We start from the raw sequence: 15,780 nt of genomic DNA, 5'->3' as shown, positions 1-15,780 counted from the left end.
TTTGGAACCAATGCTATTCTTTCATTAGGAAAACCTTTTGGTGATCAGCATTGACCAGATATCCTTGTTAAGAGGAGTAGGTGAATTAATCACTAGACTCCGAAGCAATGGTATTAAGGCATACTCCATCCAACAATTTAATAGGTGAATCACCTCAAAGGGCTTCTAATCCCTCGGTCCTCTTCTAAAACCAAATTCCAAAGACAAGCCCAATGAATTGAGTAGCAAGGAACAATATGTAAGTTTTTATAGGCGGAAATAGAGTCTAGGGTACAATAGGCAAAGAGGAGTATTTTCCACTTTCTTGACAAATCTTCCCTAAATATTATATATTTTCAGAACAATGGATTATATCAGATGAATCAAGAGATAGACTCCAGGAGCACTGAAATGGAGTTTCAAGGAGAGGATAACATAACATGTCTTGCAAGATCAACATTCCATCCATTGTTGTATCTCTTTGCCTGTGAAGCCTTGAAAGCTTTGGAAATCCATCATGAATAAACAATGGATTATATCTGATGAATGAAGAGATAGACTCCAGGAGCACTGAAATGGAGTTTCAAGGAGAGGATAACATAGCATGTCTTGCAAGATCAACATCCCACCCATTGGCAACTAGAACTTCGATAGTTGGATGCCTTTTATGATGGATTTTCAAAGCTTTCAAGGCTTCACAGGCAATCTCTGCAACCATTTTTCCCCCAAAGAAGAAATTCTAAGAGATGTTTTATCAAAACCTTGATTTACAAAATTTGATTATAAATTCCACATCAGAGTTTCTTAGAAACAATTTAACAAAACTTCGATTCATGAATACTTTTTTAATTATAAGTTCATCATTACCAATCGTAAAAAAAAGTGATGCAAAATGCTGAGTATCTGCACACTTTCCAAGTGTCTGCAGAGCCAAACCCTTTAGTCTTTCTATTGATAAAAAAAAACCCCTTTAGTCTTTCTCCTGTAATACTGGCTAGCACAACTGCACAACTAAATGTACTATAGTACTAGTATAGTCACATTTTTTCATGTTTATAGTTTGTGAAAAATTATTTACTTAGAAACAACCATTATAATTTTAATTTCACTACACTGATTTCATATGTGCACAGTGTCCAGTTAACAGATTTCTTAATGTATGCTTTTTTTTCGCATTCCTTGTTTTCTTTTACAGGTCCATCTGCCCACACTTCTCAAGCCTCTGATGTTGCTCTGTCATGCCTTGATTGTGCAATTCAGTTCTTCCAAGATCAGCTAGACTATTCACGGGAATTTGCTACCTTGTTGTTTCCATTACTTCTAATTCTACCCAAGGTGCCACATTTGCATTCATATTTAAAACTTCACACACATTACTTTACTAATTAAGTTTATTTATTTGGTATAGGTTCTCTCTGTCTTTTACTTTCCTTGTGTCTTGTCCTTTTGGCATTGGTTGTAATTTTTCCCCTCGTTTACAGATGTGGAGGTTAAATATGAAGGCATTGGAGTTGGCTAAGAGATCAAAATGGCCATTCTACCACAATCTTGACGGAACATATAATATGATCTCCACACAGAAGGTGAATTTCTGTTGTGGATATAACATGCTTTTTTTTTTTTTTCATTTCTTCTAAAGATAAGTATCTGTGTGGTTGCCAAGTTTCTTGGTTGAGCTACCAATCATTTCCTACTTATCAGTATGTAATCTCTTGTAAATCTGTAATGAAGCATTATAAAAGATTCACATGTCTTTGATAATTGGTGGTTGTGATTACTATGGTTCAATTTCACATTGTATAAAGGGGCAGAGTTTATCTTCTCTTGAAAATTGAAGTCAAGAGGAACACACATTTTTTTGAAATTTACACTATGCTTTTCAGGAATCTGAAACTGACTGTCCTTTTTATATGGCCGTGGCTTGTATTTGCTTGAAGCATTTACATTTTAACCAAACACTTATTCTCGTTTGCACCTTTATATTGTTGCTTCTTGCTGCTGCTTTACAGGAAATGCATGACATTTCCTCCATCTCTTTTGCCTATTTTTTTATTCTGTTTCATTGTACCTGAATTATATATTTTAGTTGAAGCCCTTGTATTATTAATGTGGTTGAGAAACAAGTATGTAAGATTTTTGATGCATCACTATCGAAATTTTAAAAGAATGTATTTAGTGATAAGCATTTTTGTAGTGACAAGCACAAGCATTCATGTGCTTGCATTTGCATGGAAATTTTTGGCATTCTGTGGTGATTGAAGTGTGCATGAAGTGCTTGTCAGTTAAAATGTGGCTACATTTACATGGAGACATTTTGAATGTGGTTCACATTGATAGGAATACTTCATGACTCACTTCATTAAGTGCACTTGATCTTCACTGGCCTTCACCAGTGAATGTCCATGTGTCTTTATCTTGTTTTTGGCAAAAGATGTTCCCATGTCTGTTTTTATTTACTTGTGTAATATGTGCAAATATTTATTATTATGGCAATATTTTATTGCAAAGAGAGAAAAAAGTGAGGAGTACAAAGGGCGGAGATTATGGCTATGATAGAAGGAGTACAAAGGGCAAGACTGCTGAATATTAGAAAACTAATTATTGAAGGAGATCCAAAGCTGGTAGTAGGATGGTTAACAAGTAAAGAAATGAAGCCGTGGGACTACAACAGTGAAAGAACAAGTTTAATTGGCTGACCAAAGATATTGAAGTGAGAATACAATGTGTCAAGAGAAATGTAAACTGCTTTGCTGATGTATTGGCAAAGCAAGGGGTGGGAAGAGAAAACATATTCTGGGCGCAACTGTAAAAATATAATTTTCGGGTAGATGAGAGAGTTTATCTCCCAGTCTTTTTTTCTGTACACATATTTCTTAATATTAATGAATTTGCAGTTATTGTTCAAAAGAAAAAAAGAGAGAAAAAAGTAAGAGGAGTCTCTGCTAGAAGCAGTGAGCTACAAAGAAGGTACATAAATTAAGGTTCGCATCAGAAACTTAATATTTGCTAGTAAAATATGCCCCTGCTACAAAATATTTTTCCAAAACACTCTCTATTCAAGTGGTAGTTGAAAACACCAGATTAGTCAGTTCTTTGTTTGGTTAGTATTTTTTTGGGATTGTCAGGAAACATGTCTAAAAAATGAGTGTGGTAGAAATTTGAATGTTGAGATTTACGAGTGGAAAAATTAGAAAGGACAGGGTCAGAAGTCAACTTATTTTGGAAGGTTGTTTGGTCATGTGCGGAGAAGACCATCTACAGCACCAATAAGAAGAAACGGTTTGTTACAAGTTAAGAGGCTAGAAGATTTAGGGGTAGACTAAAAAGGACATGGGTTAAAGTTGTAAGATAAAGATATGTTTAAGGGTTCATAATTTAAAAACGGATATGGCATTGAACAGAACAGAATGGCGAAATAGGATTCATGTAGATGTCTCCATATAGTTGGGAGTTGAGTCAAGGTTTAGATGATGGTGAAACCTTTTAATTATGTTTCAAGCTTCCAAGCTTGAACTAGTTTGACAATGCTGATTTCTAAAGCCTTAGACCTGATTTCTTAAGCCTTAGACCTCCATTTGGGAAGAGTGCAAATGCCGGTTTGATGCATTTATGCACTGTGGTTCAGGTTCGCAGGCATTTGATAAGAATCCATTTGTGTATTGAAAATGACAGAAGACACGAATTGCAAGACTTGTTTGCATTCAAAATGAGAACTAAGTTTGCATCCACAAATGGATGCAAGCTTTTGCACTCAAATTTGGTCAATGTAAAAAAGTTCATTCCAGTCTTGGAATTTGTGTTTGCATGCATCACAACTAAAATCTTTGGCAAGAGTACGAAATTATCATTGCAACTGCAAAATTAAAGCAACTTTGCATTTTTATGAACCAGACATTTGTATTTGCAGTCTTCCCAAATGAAGCCAAAAGCCAAAAGGAAGAAAGCACATGAGTGGGGAAGAAGTGGTGAAGTGAATTTGCATGTTAAGAAATATTAACCAGTGAAAATCTAAAGAAAAACCAGGAAAGAGATGCATAGGAATGAAAGACCTTTATCTCCTTTCTATCAACTTTTTGATTGCTTGCGAAGTGACTGTTATATTTTGTAAGTACTAAGTAGTTGTTAATTTGGATGTTGAAGTGCAAATATCATGGATTACGGATAATTTAATTTCTTTCTTATAATTGGTATTATCTTGGTATTCTTGGATACCCTGTGGTACCTACTTGTTCATTCAGAATTAAATTTCATGGTGGTGTTAAAATAATATACTATGCTCTTGCTGATTTTCAATTGAGATTTTGAATTTATGCAGAAATTGGAACATAGCACTGTAGCTTCAATTAATATGGGTACTATTGGGGCATTGGCTGAAGCTTTCTACAAACAACCTGAAGAATATATGCCCTGGCTAGCTGATTGTTGCAATGCTTTTGATCTGTCAAGGACATTGATTTTCTTTGTTATTATGCAGTCATTTGTGATCCATAGGGAAAGTAAGTATGACATTGTTTTTTGCTATGCATTTTTACCTTTGATGCTTGCTTTTATGTACACTACCTTATATTTGGATGGTTTTCTTTTTACCTTAATGCCATTGAATGTTCTCATCATATGTGTTTTTTTTTTTGTATTATCATTGTCTTTTAGTATTGTCCATGTTTTCATTAATATATTCTGTAGTTTTTCTGCACCATTTCTTTCTTTATGGAGCTTCCATTTTGTTGAGAATTTTCTATACTACTAAGTTTCCTACAGAGTTTTTTTGTGGACTTTATCATTTTTTAAGTACAAATGTACAATAAAAGCACCAGGGTTTGTTAGAGCCTGAGTGTGAGGCACACACCTGATCAAAGTGAGGTGCCACCTTCAAAAAAAAGAAAAAAAAACTTAATATATAAGAAAATAAAAGAAAGTGAACGCAAGCTAAGCTAGAATTTGATAAATTAGCTCTTCAAGAGGAAATGAAATGAAGACAGAGATCAAAATATTTATGGCTGAAGGAGGGTGGTAAAAATACTAGTTTTTTTTTTTTTTTTCTTTTTTCTCCACAAAATGGCAAATTTGTAGAAGAAGGGAAAACATGATTAAGAAGCTGGTTATTGATGGGGAAGTGGTGGAAGATGAAGCAAAGATTAAAGAGGCAGCAATACAATTTTTTTCTGTGTTCTCTAATAAAGAATGGAGAAGAAGACCTAATGTGGATGGGTTGGAATTCAATGGACTATCTGAATAACGGGCCAGAATTTTAGATATAGAGTTTACTGAATCGGAGGATGGGAGGAAATTAATGAAATGGAAGGTGATAAATCTCCGGGACCTGATGATTTTACAATGATGTTCTTCAAAAGATGTTGGGGTTTAAGACATTATGAATGTTGTCATAGAATTCCATTCTTCTGTTGCACTAGAGGGAAGCCTAAACTGTACCTTTATCTCTCTAATCCCTTTGAAAAAATGTGCTGACGTTCTTAGGGACTTTAGGTCGATTAGCCTAGTTGGGAGTATTTACAAAATTTTATCATAAGTGTTGGCCAAAAGGTTGAAACCAATTATAGGCAGTGTTATATCAGCTTTTCAAGGGACTTTTGTTGAAGGATGACAACTGATAGATGGAGTTCTAATAGAAAATGAGCTAATTGATTCGTGGATTAGGAGTGGAAGAGCTGGATTACCATGTAAAATGGATTTAGAAAAAGTTTATGACCATGTAAATTGGGATTTTTTTTGGTGTATTTGTTAGGAAGAATGAATTTTAGCTCCAGGTGGAGGAACTGGTTATTGGCATGGCTTGTGATCATTTCATGGGTTCAAGGGGTTTGAGACAGGGTGACCCTTTGTTCCCCCTATTATTTTTATGCATGATGGAGGCTTTGGGTAACATGGTTTTGAGAGCAGCTATGGGTGGTTTATTACAAGGTTTTACCATTGGGAGAGAAGAATAGAGATTCCTTTTTTACGGTTTACTGTGGGAGAGAAGAATACTTGATGGCAACCCTGTGGTGGTTTGAAGTGGTTTAAGGGTTACATCTAAAATGTACATAAAAGTGAGCTGATGGTATTGGGGGAGGTACAGGAGCTACAACAATGGGCAGTTTATTGGGGTTTTAAGGTGGGAAAGCTACCAATCGAATATTTGGGAATGCCCTCAGGGGCTAAGTGCAATACAAAATCCATTTAGGAACCCATAGTAGAGAGGGTGGAGAAAAGATTGGGTGGTTGGTGAGCAAAATATTTAACTAAAGGGGGCAAACTCACCTTAATCAAGAGTGTGTTGTCTTCTTTGTTAAATTGAGGAAAGTTTACAAACAAAAGAAAAATGGAGGGTTGGGAATATGAAGACTAAGAAAACTGAATATTGCACTACTAGACAAATGGTATTGGAGGGGCAGCAAGGGTGCAGCTTGTGGAGTAGAGTTATTCTAACAAAATGCGACACAAATGAGGGATGGCAACCAGGTAAATCAAATCAGTTGTATGGCTGCTAGGGTATGTGCCTTGCCCATGTCCTAGGCATATCAATATTTTAAAAGACAATTTATAAAATCTTTTTATATAGGGATTAAGAACTTAAGACCCTGATATGGATTTGTTGGGCTTGCCTTGAGGGGCATGGTACAAAGGTGGCTTGTAGAATCAGGAATACATAATGTTTAACATCAAATTAGCTATTTGAAGTAATGAAATTGGAAAAAAAATAAAGAGATTGAGAGTATCCTTTGCCTCTGTCAAGATCCTCGCCATGTCCAGTTTCTCCCAAGATCAATTTTTATCATTGTACTTCGAAAGTCTTCCACACCTATTGCCTATCTCTTCGAATGTTTAGATACTCCACATGTGTAACGGAATGCCATTGACCGCAATCCACACTGTCCGTCTCCTTCTACCTCCAGACACTTCACCTAGTGCTGGGAACCACCAATCAAGTCGCAGATCAAGGCTTCTCTTTCTTGAGCTCTCATACTCTAATACCCACTTTGTTGCTTGCCTATTGTGGAACACGAAAAGTAACTGTAGAGAAGATGGGCCATTCGGCCCATATCCCACAGTTGCGCTGTTTATTTTTGTTTATGTTCTGTTCTGTTAATGGGCCTTTTCTTATGGACCTGTTAGCATTAGTTTCTTTTGTTTTAATTAGCTAGCCCCACCCCACTAAGGGCTTACTTGTTATTTCTGTTAATTAGTGATTAATCTTTTTAATTAAAAGGATTAGGGAAAGGAGTGAGAGTTTGAACAACTCTTCTCTTTAATCCCTTTCTCTTCCATCATTCTCTTCCTCTTCTTCTCTTCTTGCTGTCTTCTTTCTGTTTCTTCATCTTCTAATCAGATTTTATTTCTTAGTTTGGGACTGTTTGTCTTCTTGGTATCAGAGCAGACCCCTTTTCTCTTTCTTTTTTTTTTTTCTTTCTTTTAATCCCATACAGAGTGTGTATGGGGAGCTGAATCAATGAATGATTGAAGAAGATATTTAGCCTAGTTGGTAGTGGGTTTTTGGAGAAAAGAAGATACTCTGTTCACCTTTCAAACAATTTTTGGAACCTTGACCAAAACCCTAATTATTTGGAGATTTCTGATTGCGGGTCCCACATGAGGCTTCACCTTGGTGCTCAGTGGTTGAAGGGGTCCTTTTTGGTTTTCTTGAAGATCGATCCAAGTAGAGTTTAGTTCTGTGAAGTCTACAAGGAGCGGTTGCTATTTCTCTGTTTCTCCTGGGTGTTGGGTAAGTCACAATTATACTGTTGGGGATCTGTGAAGGTTGGTACTTGGTGTTTTTCTTTTCTGTCTTCCTAATTTGTCATTTGAAAATTGTCTTGGTTTTTTTTTTTTTTGAGGAAGATGGATGGTTCTGGAGTTGAAAATAAGTTGGGCTAAAGCCCGGACAGGTTCCAGGAGCACCCATAGATTCTTTATTGGCTGTGACCACAATTAAGCTTGATGGGAGTAACTATCTAGCATGGTCACTATCAGTAAAGATACATGTTTGTAGTAGAGGCAAGTGGGTATATATTTCCAGTAGCAAGAAAGCACCAAAAGAAAATGACTCATCTCATGAAAAATGGTTGCAAGAGAATTACACTGTTATTGGGTGGTTAGTGAATTTTATGCAACCCCAAATTACTCAACACAATCTGTGTATGAATTCTGCTAAGGAGATATGGGATAGTGTTGCTGAAACCTATTCGCAAAATTGAATGTGGCCAAAGCATATAAATTAAGAAGTGATGTGAACAATTTGAGACATGGGGAGAGACCTTTAGTAGTCTATTTCTCAATGCTGATATCCTTGTGGCATGAGATAGATCTCATGGAAACTGTTGTTTGGGAAAGTACAAAGGACATGAAAACATATAGGAAATTCGTTGAGAGGAATGGAGTCCTTGAATTCTTGACAGAGATGAATCCATAATTTGACATTACCAGACGGAATATCCTAGCTAAAGACAATGTATTTTTTTCTCAAGATTATGCCATGGTGAGCAGTGAGGAGAGTAGGAGGCTGGTTCAGGTTCAAGGGGCAATTCCAGTTGACCACTTTGCTAATGTGGGGGTGAAACCTAAGGTGGTTGCGGGGAAGGAGGTTATATTTGAGTATTGCAAGAAGTAGAAACATACCAAGGATACATGTTTGGAAGTTGCATCCAAACCTTCCACCTTGTTTTAAAAAGAGGCCGAAAATGGGAAGACTAGGAATGCCAATGCAGCTATAGTTCGAGATAATGACAGGAGTGCAACTGATGAGAAAGCCGCTAGTGAGCAGTTATCTTTTATGAAGGCTGAGTATGAGAAATATGGGAGGATGATTAGTCATCTTGAGAGTGTAGCTACCTCCAATTCTTCAAGCAATTCAATTACTTTTGCATTTGCTCATTCAGGTATATGTGCTACTGCCAACCGTGCAACAATTTCAGGTAATCGTAGAATCCCTTGGATTATAGATTTTGGCGCTTTGATCATATGACCAACATTTCTACCTTATTTAGTTCTTATGACTTACTTTCTGGCCATGATAAGATTACCCTTGCTGATGGTTCTCTTGCTTCCATCTTTGGTAAGGGAGTCATCAAGGCCATCGACTCCCTTTCCCTTATTTCTATCCTTCATGTCCCTAAGCTGCACATTAATTTGATGTCAGTGAGCAACCTAATTAAATCCTTAAACTATAGTATAACCTTTTTTCCCCTTCTTATTGTGTTGTTTTGGACCTGAAGTCTCAGAAAGTGATTGGGAGTGGCCATGAGGCGAATGGAATATATCTGCTGGATACTCCTGGACAAAGCCAAGGACAACCTGAGAGAGTTGCTTTTGGGTCTACTTCTTTATAGTCTTTAGTTGTGTCTTGTTATGTCATTTTCCTTTGGGTCATTTATCCTTTTCTGCTTTGAGTCATTTATTTCTAGAGTTGTTCAAAGGAGTTAACATGTCTAGTTTGCATTGTGAGTCATGTCAATTATCAAAACATTGTAGAAACACTTATTCTTAGAGTAATTAGAGATCCACCTTTCCTTTTCATATTGTGCACTCTGATGTGTAGTAGCCATACGACTTGCCTTCTATTTGTGGCTATCGATATTTTATCTTGTTCATTGACGATTTTTCTTGGTATGCTTGGTTATTTTTTATGAGATCTTGTGATGAGGTTCCCAAACTTGTGAAACAATTCCATGAATTTGTCTTTATCTAGTTTGATACAAGAATCAAGATATTTCAATCCGGTAAAGCAACATAATATTTTGAGAAAAATCTGACTTCTTATCTCACTGACTTTGGGGTTATCCACTAGAGCTCCTGTGTTCGTACTCCATAACAAAATGGAGTAGCTGAGAGGAAGAATTGTCATATCGTTGAAGTTGCAAGGAGCATTTTATTTGCTTCACATGTTCCTACAAAGTTTTGTGGGGACGCTGTTCTTACAACAACATACCTAATCGATTGCATGCTATTCTAGAGTTTTGGGCTTTACATTTCCTTTTAATCTTCTTTATCCAAATAAGAAGGTTTTTTTCTCTTCCCCTTCGAGTCTTTGGTTGTACTTGCTATGTACACATTTCTAGTACTTAGAAACATAAGTTTGAACCAAAGGATCATAAGTGCATTTTCCGTCGTTATGCCTCCACATAGAAGGGTTATTGTTGCTTTGATCCTAGTAGTGGGACTCATTTTTGTCTTAATGGATGTCACTTTTATTGAGTCTACTCCTTTCTATGGTTCATCTCAGGGGGAGCATCGTTCAAAGGGGGAGTATTTGTCACAGTTGATTGCACTCCCCCTTCCGGTTCCTGTTGAGTCTTCTTCACTTGAATCTTCTTCTCTTGAAGTCCAGAGGGGAACAATCATCCCCTAGTCCCTCCACTATTCCTGTTTGTCCACCATTGCCTCCTCATCCTCCTACTATTCACAGGTGGAACCAGTGGCAAAAGACTAGGAGTGAGTAGATTGTTTCTCCAACATCACATGAGCCTTCTACACTTCCAGTTACTAGAGAGACAACAATTGCTGAGCTCACACCCTTGCAGCCCCCCTTTCCTGACCAGTGTTTTAAAAGTGCAAGGGCCAATTTGTGCCTAAGGCGCAAGGCGAGGTGCGCACCTTTTTAAGCAAGGTGCAAAATTACAAAAAAAAAGCTAAAAATAAAAAAAGTAAAAAAAAGCGAAAACATTTAAAAAATAGCAAAAAATTCAAAATATATTAAACATAATGTTAATAAAAAATATAAACTTAAAGTTTAAATAAATATTTAAAAAAACCTATTATCTAAAATTAAAATACATAAACATAACATGTAAAGCTTATTCAAATGAAAGTTTACTAATAAAAGCAAACACATAAAGCATTTTCAAGCATGTAAAACCCACAATCTCTTTTTTTTTCTCCTTAATTGCATTGTTTCAAGTAGTTAATGTGATGTAAAACATATTGCATCTTGATTCTCTGAGTCGCCTTTGTACCACACCCCTCGAAGCAAGCCCAAACAAGTCTATGTTAAGGTCTGAAATTCTTATTTCTCACATAAAAAATAATGATTTTGTAACTTTCATTGCCTTCAAAGAAGATATTTTATTGCAATGAATGAATGGACAACAAAAAACACAAAATGTTAAAAAGGTGCACGCCTAGGCTGAGGCACAAGGTGCACCAGGCGTGCGCCTTTTGAAAGGGGTGTGCCTAGGACTTGGGTGAGGCGCATACCCCAAAATGCGCCTCCCTTTGCGCCTAGGCGCGCCTTTTAAATCACTGTCCCCGACCTCGATGTTCCTATTGCCATTAGAGAAGGTAAACAAAAATGTACTACACATTGTATTTCTATACACCTTTCTTATGGTCTTATTTCCCCTTCATTATTATTCCTTCATTTCCTTTGTTTCTTCTCGCCCTATGCCCAAGTCTATATCAGAAGCACTCTCTACTTTAGAATGGAGGGATGCTATGAAACTCGAGATAGAGGCATTGCACAAGAATGACACATGGGAAGTGGTTGATTTGCTTGAAGGGAAGGAGCCAATGGGCTATAAGTGGGTGTATACCATCAAATATCATGCTGATGGTTCCACTGAGAGGTACAAAACCTGGTTGGTTGCAAAAAGCTATACACAGATGTATGGGATTGACTACCTGAAGACTTGCTCCTGTTACGAATATGACCTCTATAAAGGTTTTACTATCTTTGGCAGCTCATTCAGATTGGCTCCTCTATCAGCTAGATGTGAAAAGTGCCTTTTTGAATGGAGAGTTACCTGAGGAGGTTTATATGTCTCTCCCACCAGGGATGTATGGCCCAGATATGTATGGTAAGGTGTGTAGGTTGAAGAAGTCTCTCTATGGGCTCAAACAATCACCTAGAGCCTGGTTTGAGAGGTTTAGGTTTGCTCTTGTTAACTTTGATTACACACAAACTCAGTCTGTTCATACCCTCTTTCTGAAGAGGAGAGGTTCATTAGTGGTATATCGTATAGTCTGTGGATGACATTGTAGTGATTGGCATTGATGTGACATGGATTGATAACTTGAAAGCCTTCCTCGATACAAAGTTTGAGATCAAAGATTTGGGGGAATTGAGGTATTTCTTAGGTATTGAAGTGGCTCGGTATAAAGATGGCTTCTTCATATCCCAATGCAAGTATGTGCTAGGCTTGCTCACTGAAACAGAAAAAATGGGAGCAAGACCGGTGGCTGCCCCTATTGATACGAGTCACAAGCTTTCTGCTTTTGATGGAGAACTGTTGAAGGATAGGGGAGTGTTTCAAAGGTTGCTAGGGAAACTGCTATATCTATGTATGTCTCACCCTGACATTGCATTTGCTGTTAGTTGCATTGGCTAGTTCATGCATGCCCCTAGAGATACACATATGGCAGCAACATAGAGGATTTTATGTTACTTGAAGAGTACTCCAAGGAAAGGTATTCCTTTTGCTAAGCATGACCAAATGAAACTGGAAGCTGTTGACAGGGCAGGTAACATTGATGATAGGAGGTCAACTTCGGGGTACTGTAGTATGGTTGCAGGTAATATTGATTCTTGGAGGAGCAAGAAACAATTAGTTGTTGCCAGATCTTCAGCACATGGAGTTGCTGAGTTGTTTTGGCTTCAGTCCCTGATGGAGTAATTGGGTGTTGAGTATGACAGACCACTGATGCTGTATTGTGACAATCAGGCCGCCATTAACATTGCCCACAATTCTGTACAGCATGATAGAACAAATTATATAGAAGTTGACAAGCATTTCATCCGACAAAGAGTGACTTTTGGAGAAGTTTGTATTGCATCTGAATAAGAGTTAGCTGATATTCTTACCAAAAGAGTTTCACAAGGCGAAGCTACAACATGATACAAGCAAGCTGAGCATGATTGACATCTATGCTAAGCTTGAGGGGGAGTGTAGAGAAGATGGGCCGAATGGCCCATAGCCCACAGTTGTGTTGTTTATTATTGTTTATGTTATGTTCTGTTAATGGACCTTTTCTTATGGGCCTGTTGGCATTAGTTTCTTATGTTTTAAATAGCTAGCTGCCCCACTAAGGGCTTACTTGCAATTTCTGTTAATTAGTGATTAATCTTTTTAATTAAAAGGATTAGGGAAAGGAGTGCGAGTACGGACAACTCTTTTCTTTCATCCCTTTCTGTTGCATCGTTCTCTTCCTCTTCTTCTCTTCTTGCTGTCTTCTTTTTGTTTCTTCATCTTCTAATCAGATTTTTATTTCTTTGTTTGGGACTGTTTTTCTTCTGTAACAACCCCCCATTCAACCTCCTCACCCCCAATGCTCTCTCTTTCCCATTCGAAACCCAGCCCCCCACCCAAGCTTCTACTTTCTCAACCACCACATCTTTCCCATGCTAGAACAGAACACTCTCATCCTTTCCTGCAACTTACCAAGCCTATATTTATCTAGCTTTTCCATTTCTTTTTTTTTTATTTTATTTTAGTGCATTTTATTTATTATTAGAAAAGCGTATCACATTGGAACTGTTTTTTGACAACTATTTTTCTGTAACTGATAGTTTTGTCTTTGCTTGATAGATACTAGTGGCTTTTTAGCACTACTTCAAGTTTGCTTCCCAGTTATTAAACAAGAGTGGAATGAGATTGAGGCTAAGGGTGATTTTGTACTTGTGGAAGAGGTAATGGAATTGGTACTTGAACTTGTTTTGTAAAATTGAATACTGCTATTCTGATGTTGCTTACTTTCATTTTTCTTTTATTGTTTTATTAGCAGTTCAATGTGGAAAAGTTGGATAAGGGTTGCAGTGCATTCTTTTGCCAGCTGTTTGACTGCAATTTTAAAGCGTTAAACGCAAACCTTTTGATTTGCATATACTGGACTTTGCTAAAAGGATTTATTTCTACTGCTCCGCAAGGCACCTTGGTCTGTCGTTCTTCCTTCAATCTCCCTTACTCCCCTGTGGTCACATGTGTACAAGAATGTTTAGGGCTAATTATATATCTTCTTCTCCATGCAGGTTGATAATAGGGAATGGTTGTTTGCACTTCAGGATCTTTTTGTTTTCTTTACAGCTTCTCAATTGAAGCATGTTTTTAAGGAACATCTTCATTTCCTTTTGACGAAGTGCAACGTTTCTCCTCTCCACTTCCTATCCAAATTTTTTACAGAAGAAGGTTAACTTTATTACTTTCTCTTAGCCTGTTTATCTTTGCTTTTGTGGTGCATCCTTAAAAACATCAGATTGACACGTTCTTTATTTATTTTTTTATTATTTACTTCTACATATTTTTTTGTATGTTATTTATAGAATTCAAGAACTAGTTGTGCTTTTTTATCAGTGATGTTTTGGTTGAATATTCCATATAATTTTTTTTAGTATGCTTTGGTTCATAAATTTCTGTGTGGAAGGTCAATGCATTGTTGAGTTTTGCCTCTTAAACTGGTGATGATTGAATTCTTATGACTCAGTTATGGGAATGTCTTGTCCATATGTGGTCTCATATTTGTTTGTTTTTTTTTTGCTTTTTAGGTGTCTCTATAGCACTTCAGGTTGAGAGTCTTCATTCTTTTGCGGCCATCTGTTTTCATTTTGCATCTTTGGAGAAGAATATAAGAAACAGCCACTTGCAGCCAGAAGAAATCCTACTTGGTTTTCCTTATTTTTTTGTTCCATTGTCCAGTGACAACCAGGTTTCATTTTGTGCTTTCACCGGTCACTCTAGTCTAATCTGGTTTTATGTTTGCAGATGTCTTCAAAATTCATTTTTATTTACTTGGTCCGTTTAATCTTATATACTTTCTGGTACACCATTATCCTCTCAAATGTTATTTCTTGAATCATAAAGTACCATTATCTTTTTGCTCAGGATATGCGAGTTGCTGCCATGGATTGCATTGAAGGGCTCTACAGGCTGTGGTGCCATGCTGATGTTTCTAATGGTAAAAATGGTGTGTATTCTCTATCAAGGAAGAAGTTCTTATGTTCCCCTTTTTGGTTTCTACTTTCTTCTTGCGTGAATATTGGCACTTTCTAATATAGTAAAATGACAGGTGGGGATACTTTGTTGGCTCATAGCAAGTGGGTACCTCTGAAGGAGCTTTTGGGGTTAATGGTTCAGCAGAAGAGATTGATTTCATCAGACCCAATCTTTCTTCCATCGTTTTTGACTTCTATCTTGAGCTCCAGCAGTAGCCTTTTAGTGCCAGATAATATTGATGAGAGGTGCCTTTTAATGTTTTTATCATCAAAATTATCATTCCCATCTATTTGTAAGCCGTCTATTATGAAAATTATTTAGTTCTGTGAAAAGGAGATGCTTTTAGGGGTCATTGTTTAGTGTCATGGTAACGTATCAGGCTGTGTCAGAATGCAGGCTTGAGACTGAGAATGTCAAAATGCCAAAGGTTGGGTCCATATCTAGTCCACCTTCCCAAGACCCTGGATATTTGGGACCCGTTTTGCATGGATGTGTCTAGGTCTGTGACTCAGCAAGATGAAAGAATCAGGACAGATATGGACCCAAGACCCTGGGTATACATTTAAAGAGGTCTAGTTGTTTAACTTTGTTCTTTAATAACATTTTACAGGAAAAATGACATTTATTGTCTACATTAACTGCTCATTAGGTGTTCATTTATGGTAATATGGATGTATATGGAGGAAAATATTATGTATTAGAGAATCATAAAAAAAATGACATTTATTGTATACATTGGCTGCTCATTAGAGTCCCTGTTTCACCTTTCTATTCCTTTATATACTTTGTTGTTATTTTTATTTCATTCTTTCTTTTATTGACACTTAGTAGTATCATGTATCTTCTTGATCATAGGCATCCAGCTTGCAATTTTTCTGACATGCTG

General features: G+C 36.9%; 1 protein-coding gene across 4 annotated transcripts in view; it reads left to right on the top strand.

Annotated features, from left to right (window-relative positions):
• Positions 1-15,780, top strand: part of LOC104610471 (ARM repeat superfamily protein) — a 68,190-nt gene that overhangs the window by 33,909 nt on the left and 18,501 nt on the right. For 2 of the 4 annotated variants that reach the window (XM_010277096.3, XM_088895854.1), the window contains exons 14-22: positions 1,175-1,314; positions 1,461-1,562; positions 4,295-4,475; positions 13,494-13,594; positions 13,690-13,839; positions 13,934-14,090; positions 14,447-14,607; positions 14,784-14,865; positions 14,968-15,139. In XM_010277096.3, the coding sequence (XP_010275398.1) occupies positions 1,175-1,314; positions 1,461-1,562; positions 4,295-4,475; positions 13,494-13,594; positions 13,690-13,839; positions 13,934-14,090; positions 14,447-14,607; positions 14,784-14,865; positions 14,968-15,139 (1,246 nt within the window). Of the gene's footprint in view, positions 1-1,174; positions 1,315-1,460; positions 1,563-4,294; positions 4,476-13,493; positions 13,595-13,686; positions 13,840-13,933; positions 14,091-14,446; positions 14,608-14,783; positions 14,866-14,967; positions 15,140-15,780 lie in introns of all 4 variants that reach the window. The other 2 variants (XM_010277095.3, XM_088895853.1) reach the window with 1 other exon arrangement.

Source organism: Nelumbo nucifera, chromosome 1, assembly GCF_055504915.1.
Source record: "Nelumbo nucifera cultivar China Antique chromosome 1, China Antique-T2T, whole genome shotgun sequence".
NCBI classification, from domain to species: domain Eukaryota; kingdom Viridiplantae; phylum Streptophyta; class Magnoliopsida; order Proteales; family Nelumbonaceae; genus Nelumbo; species Nelumbo nucifera.
This window is presented reverse-complemented; position numbering and strand designations above follow the sequence as displayed.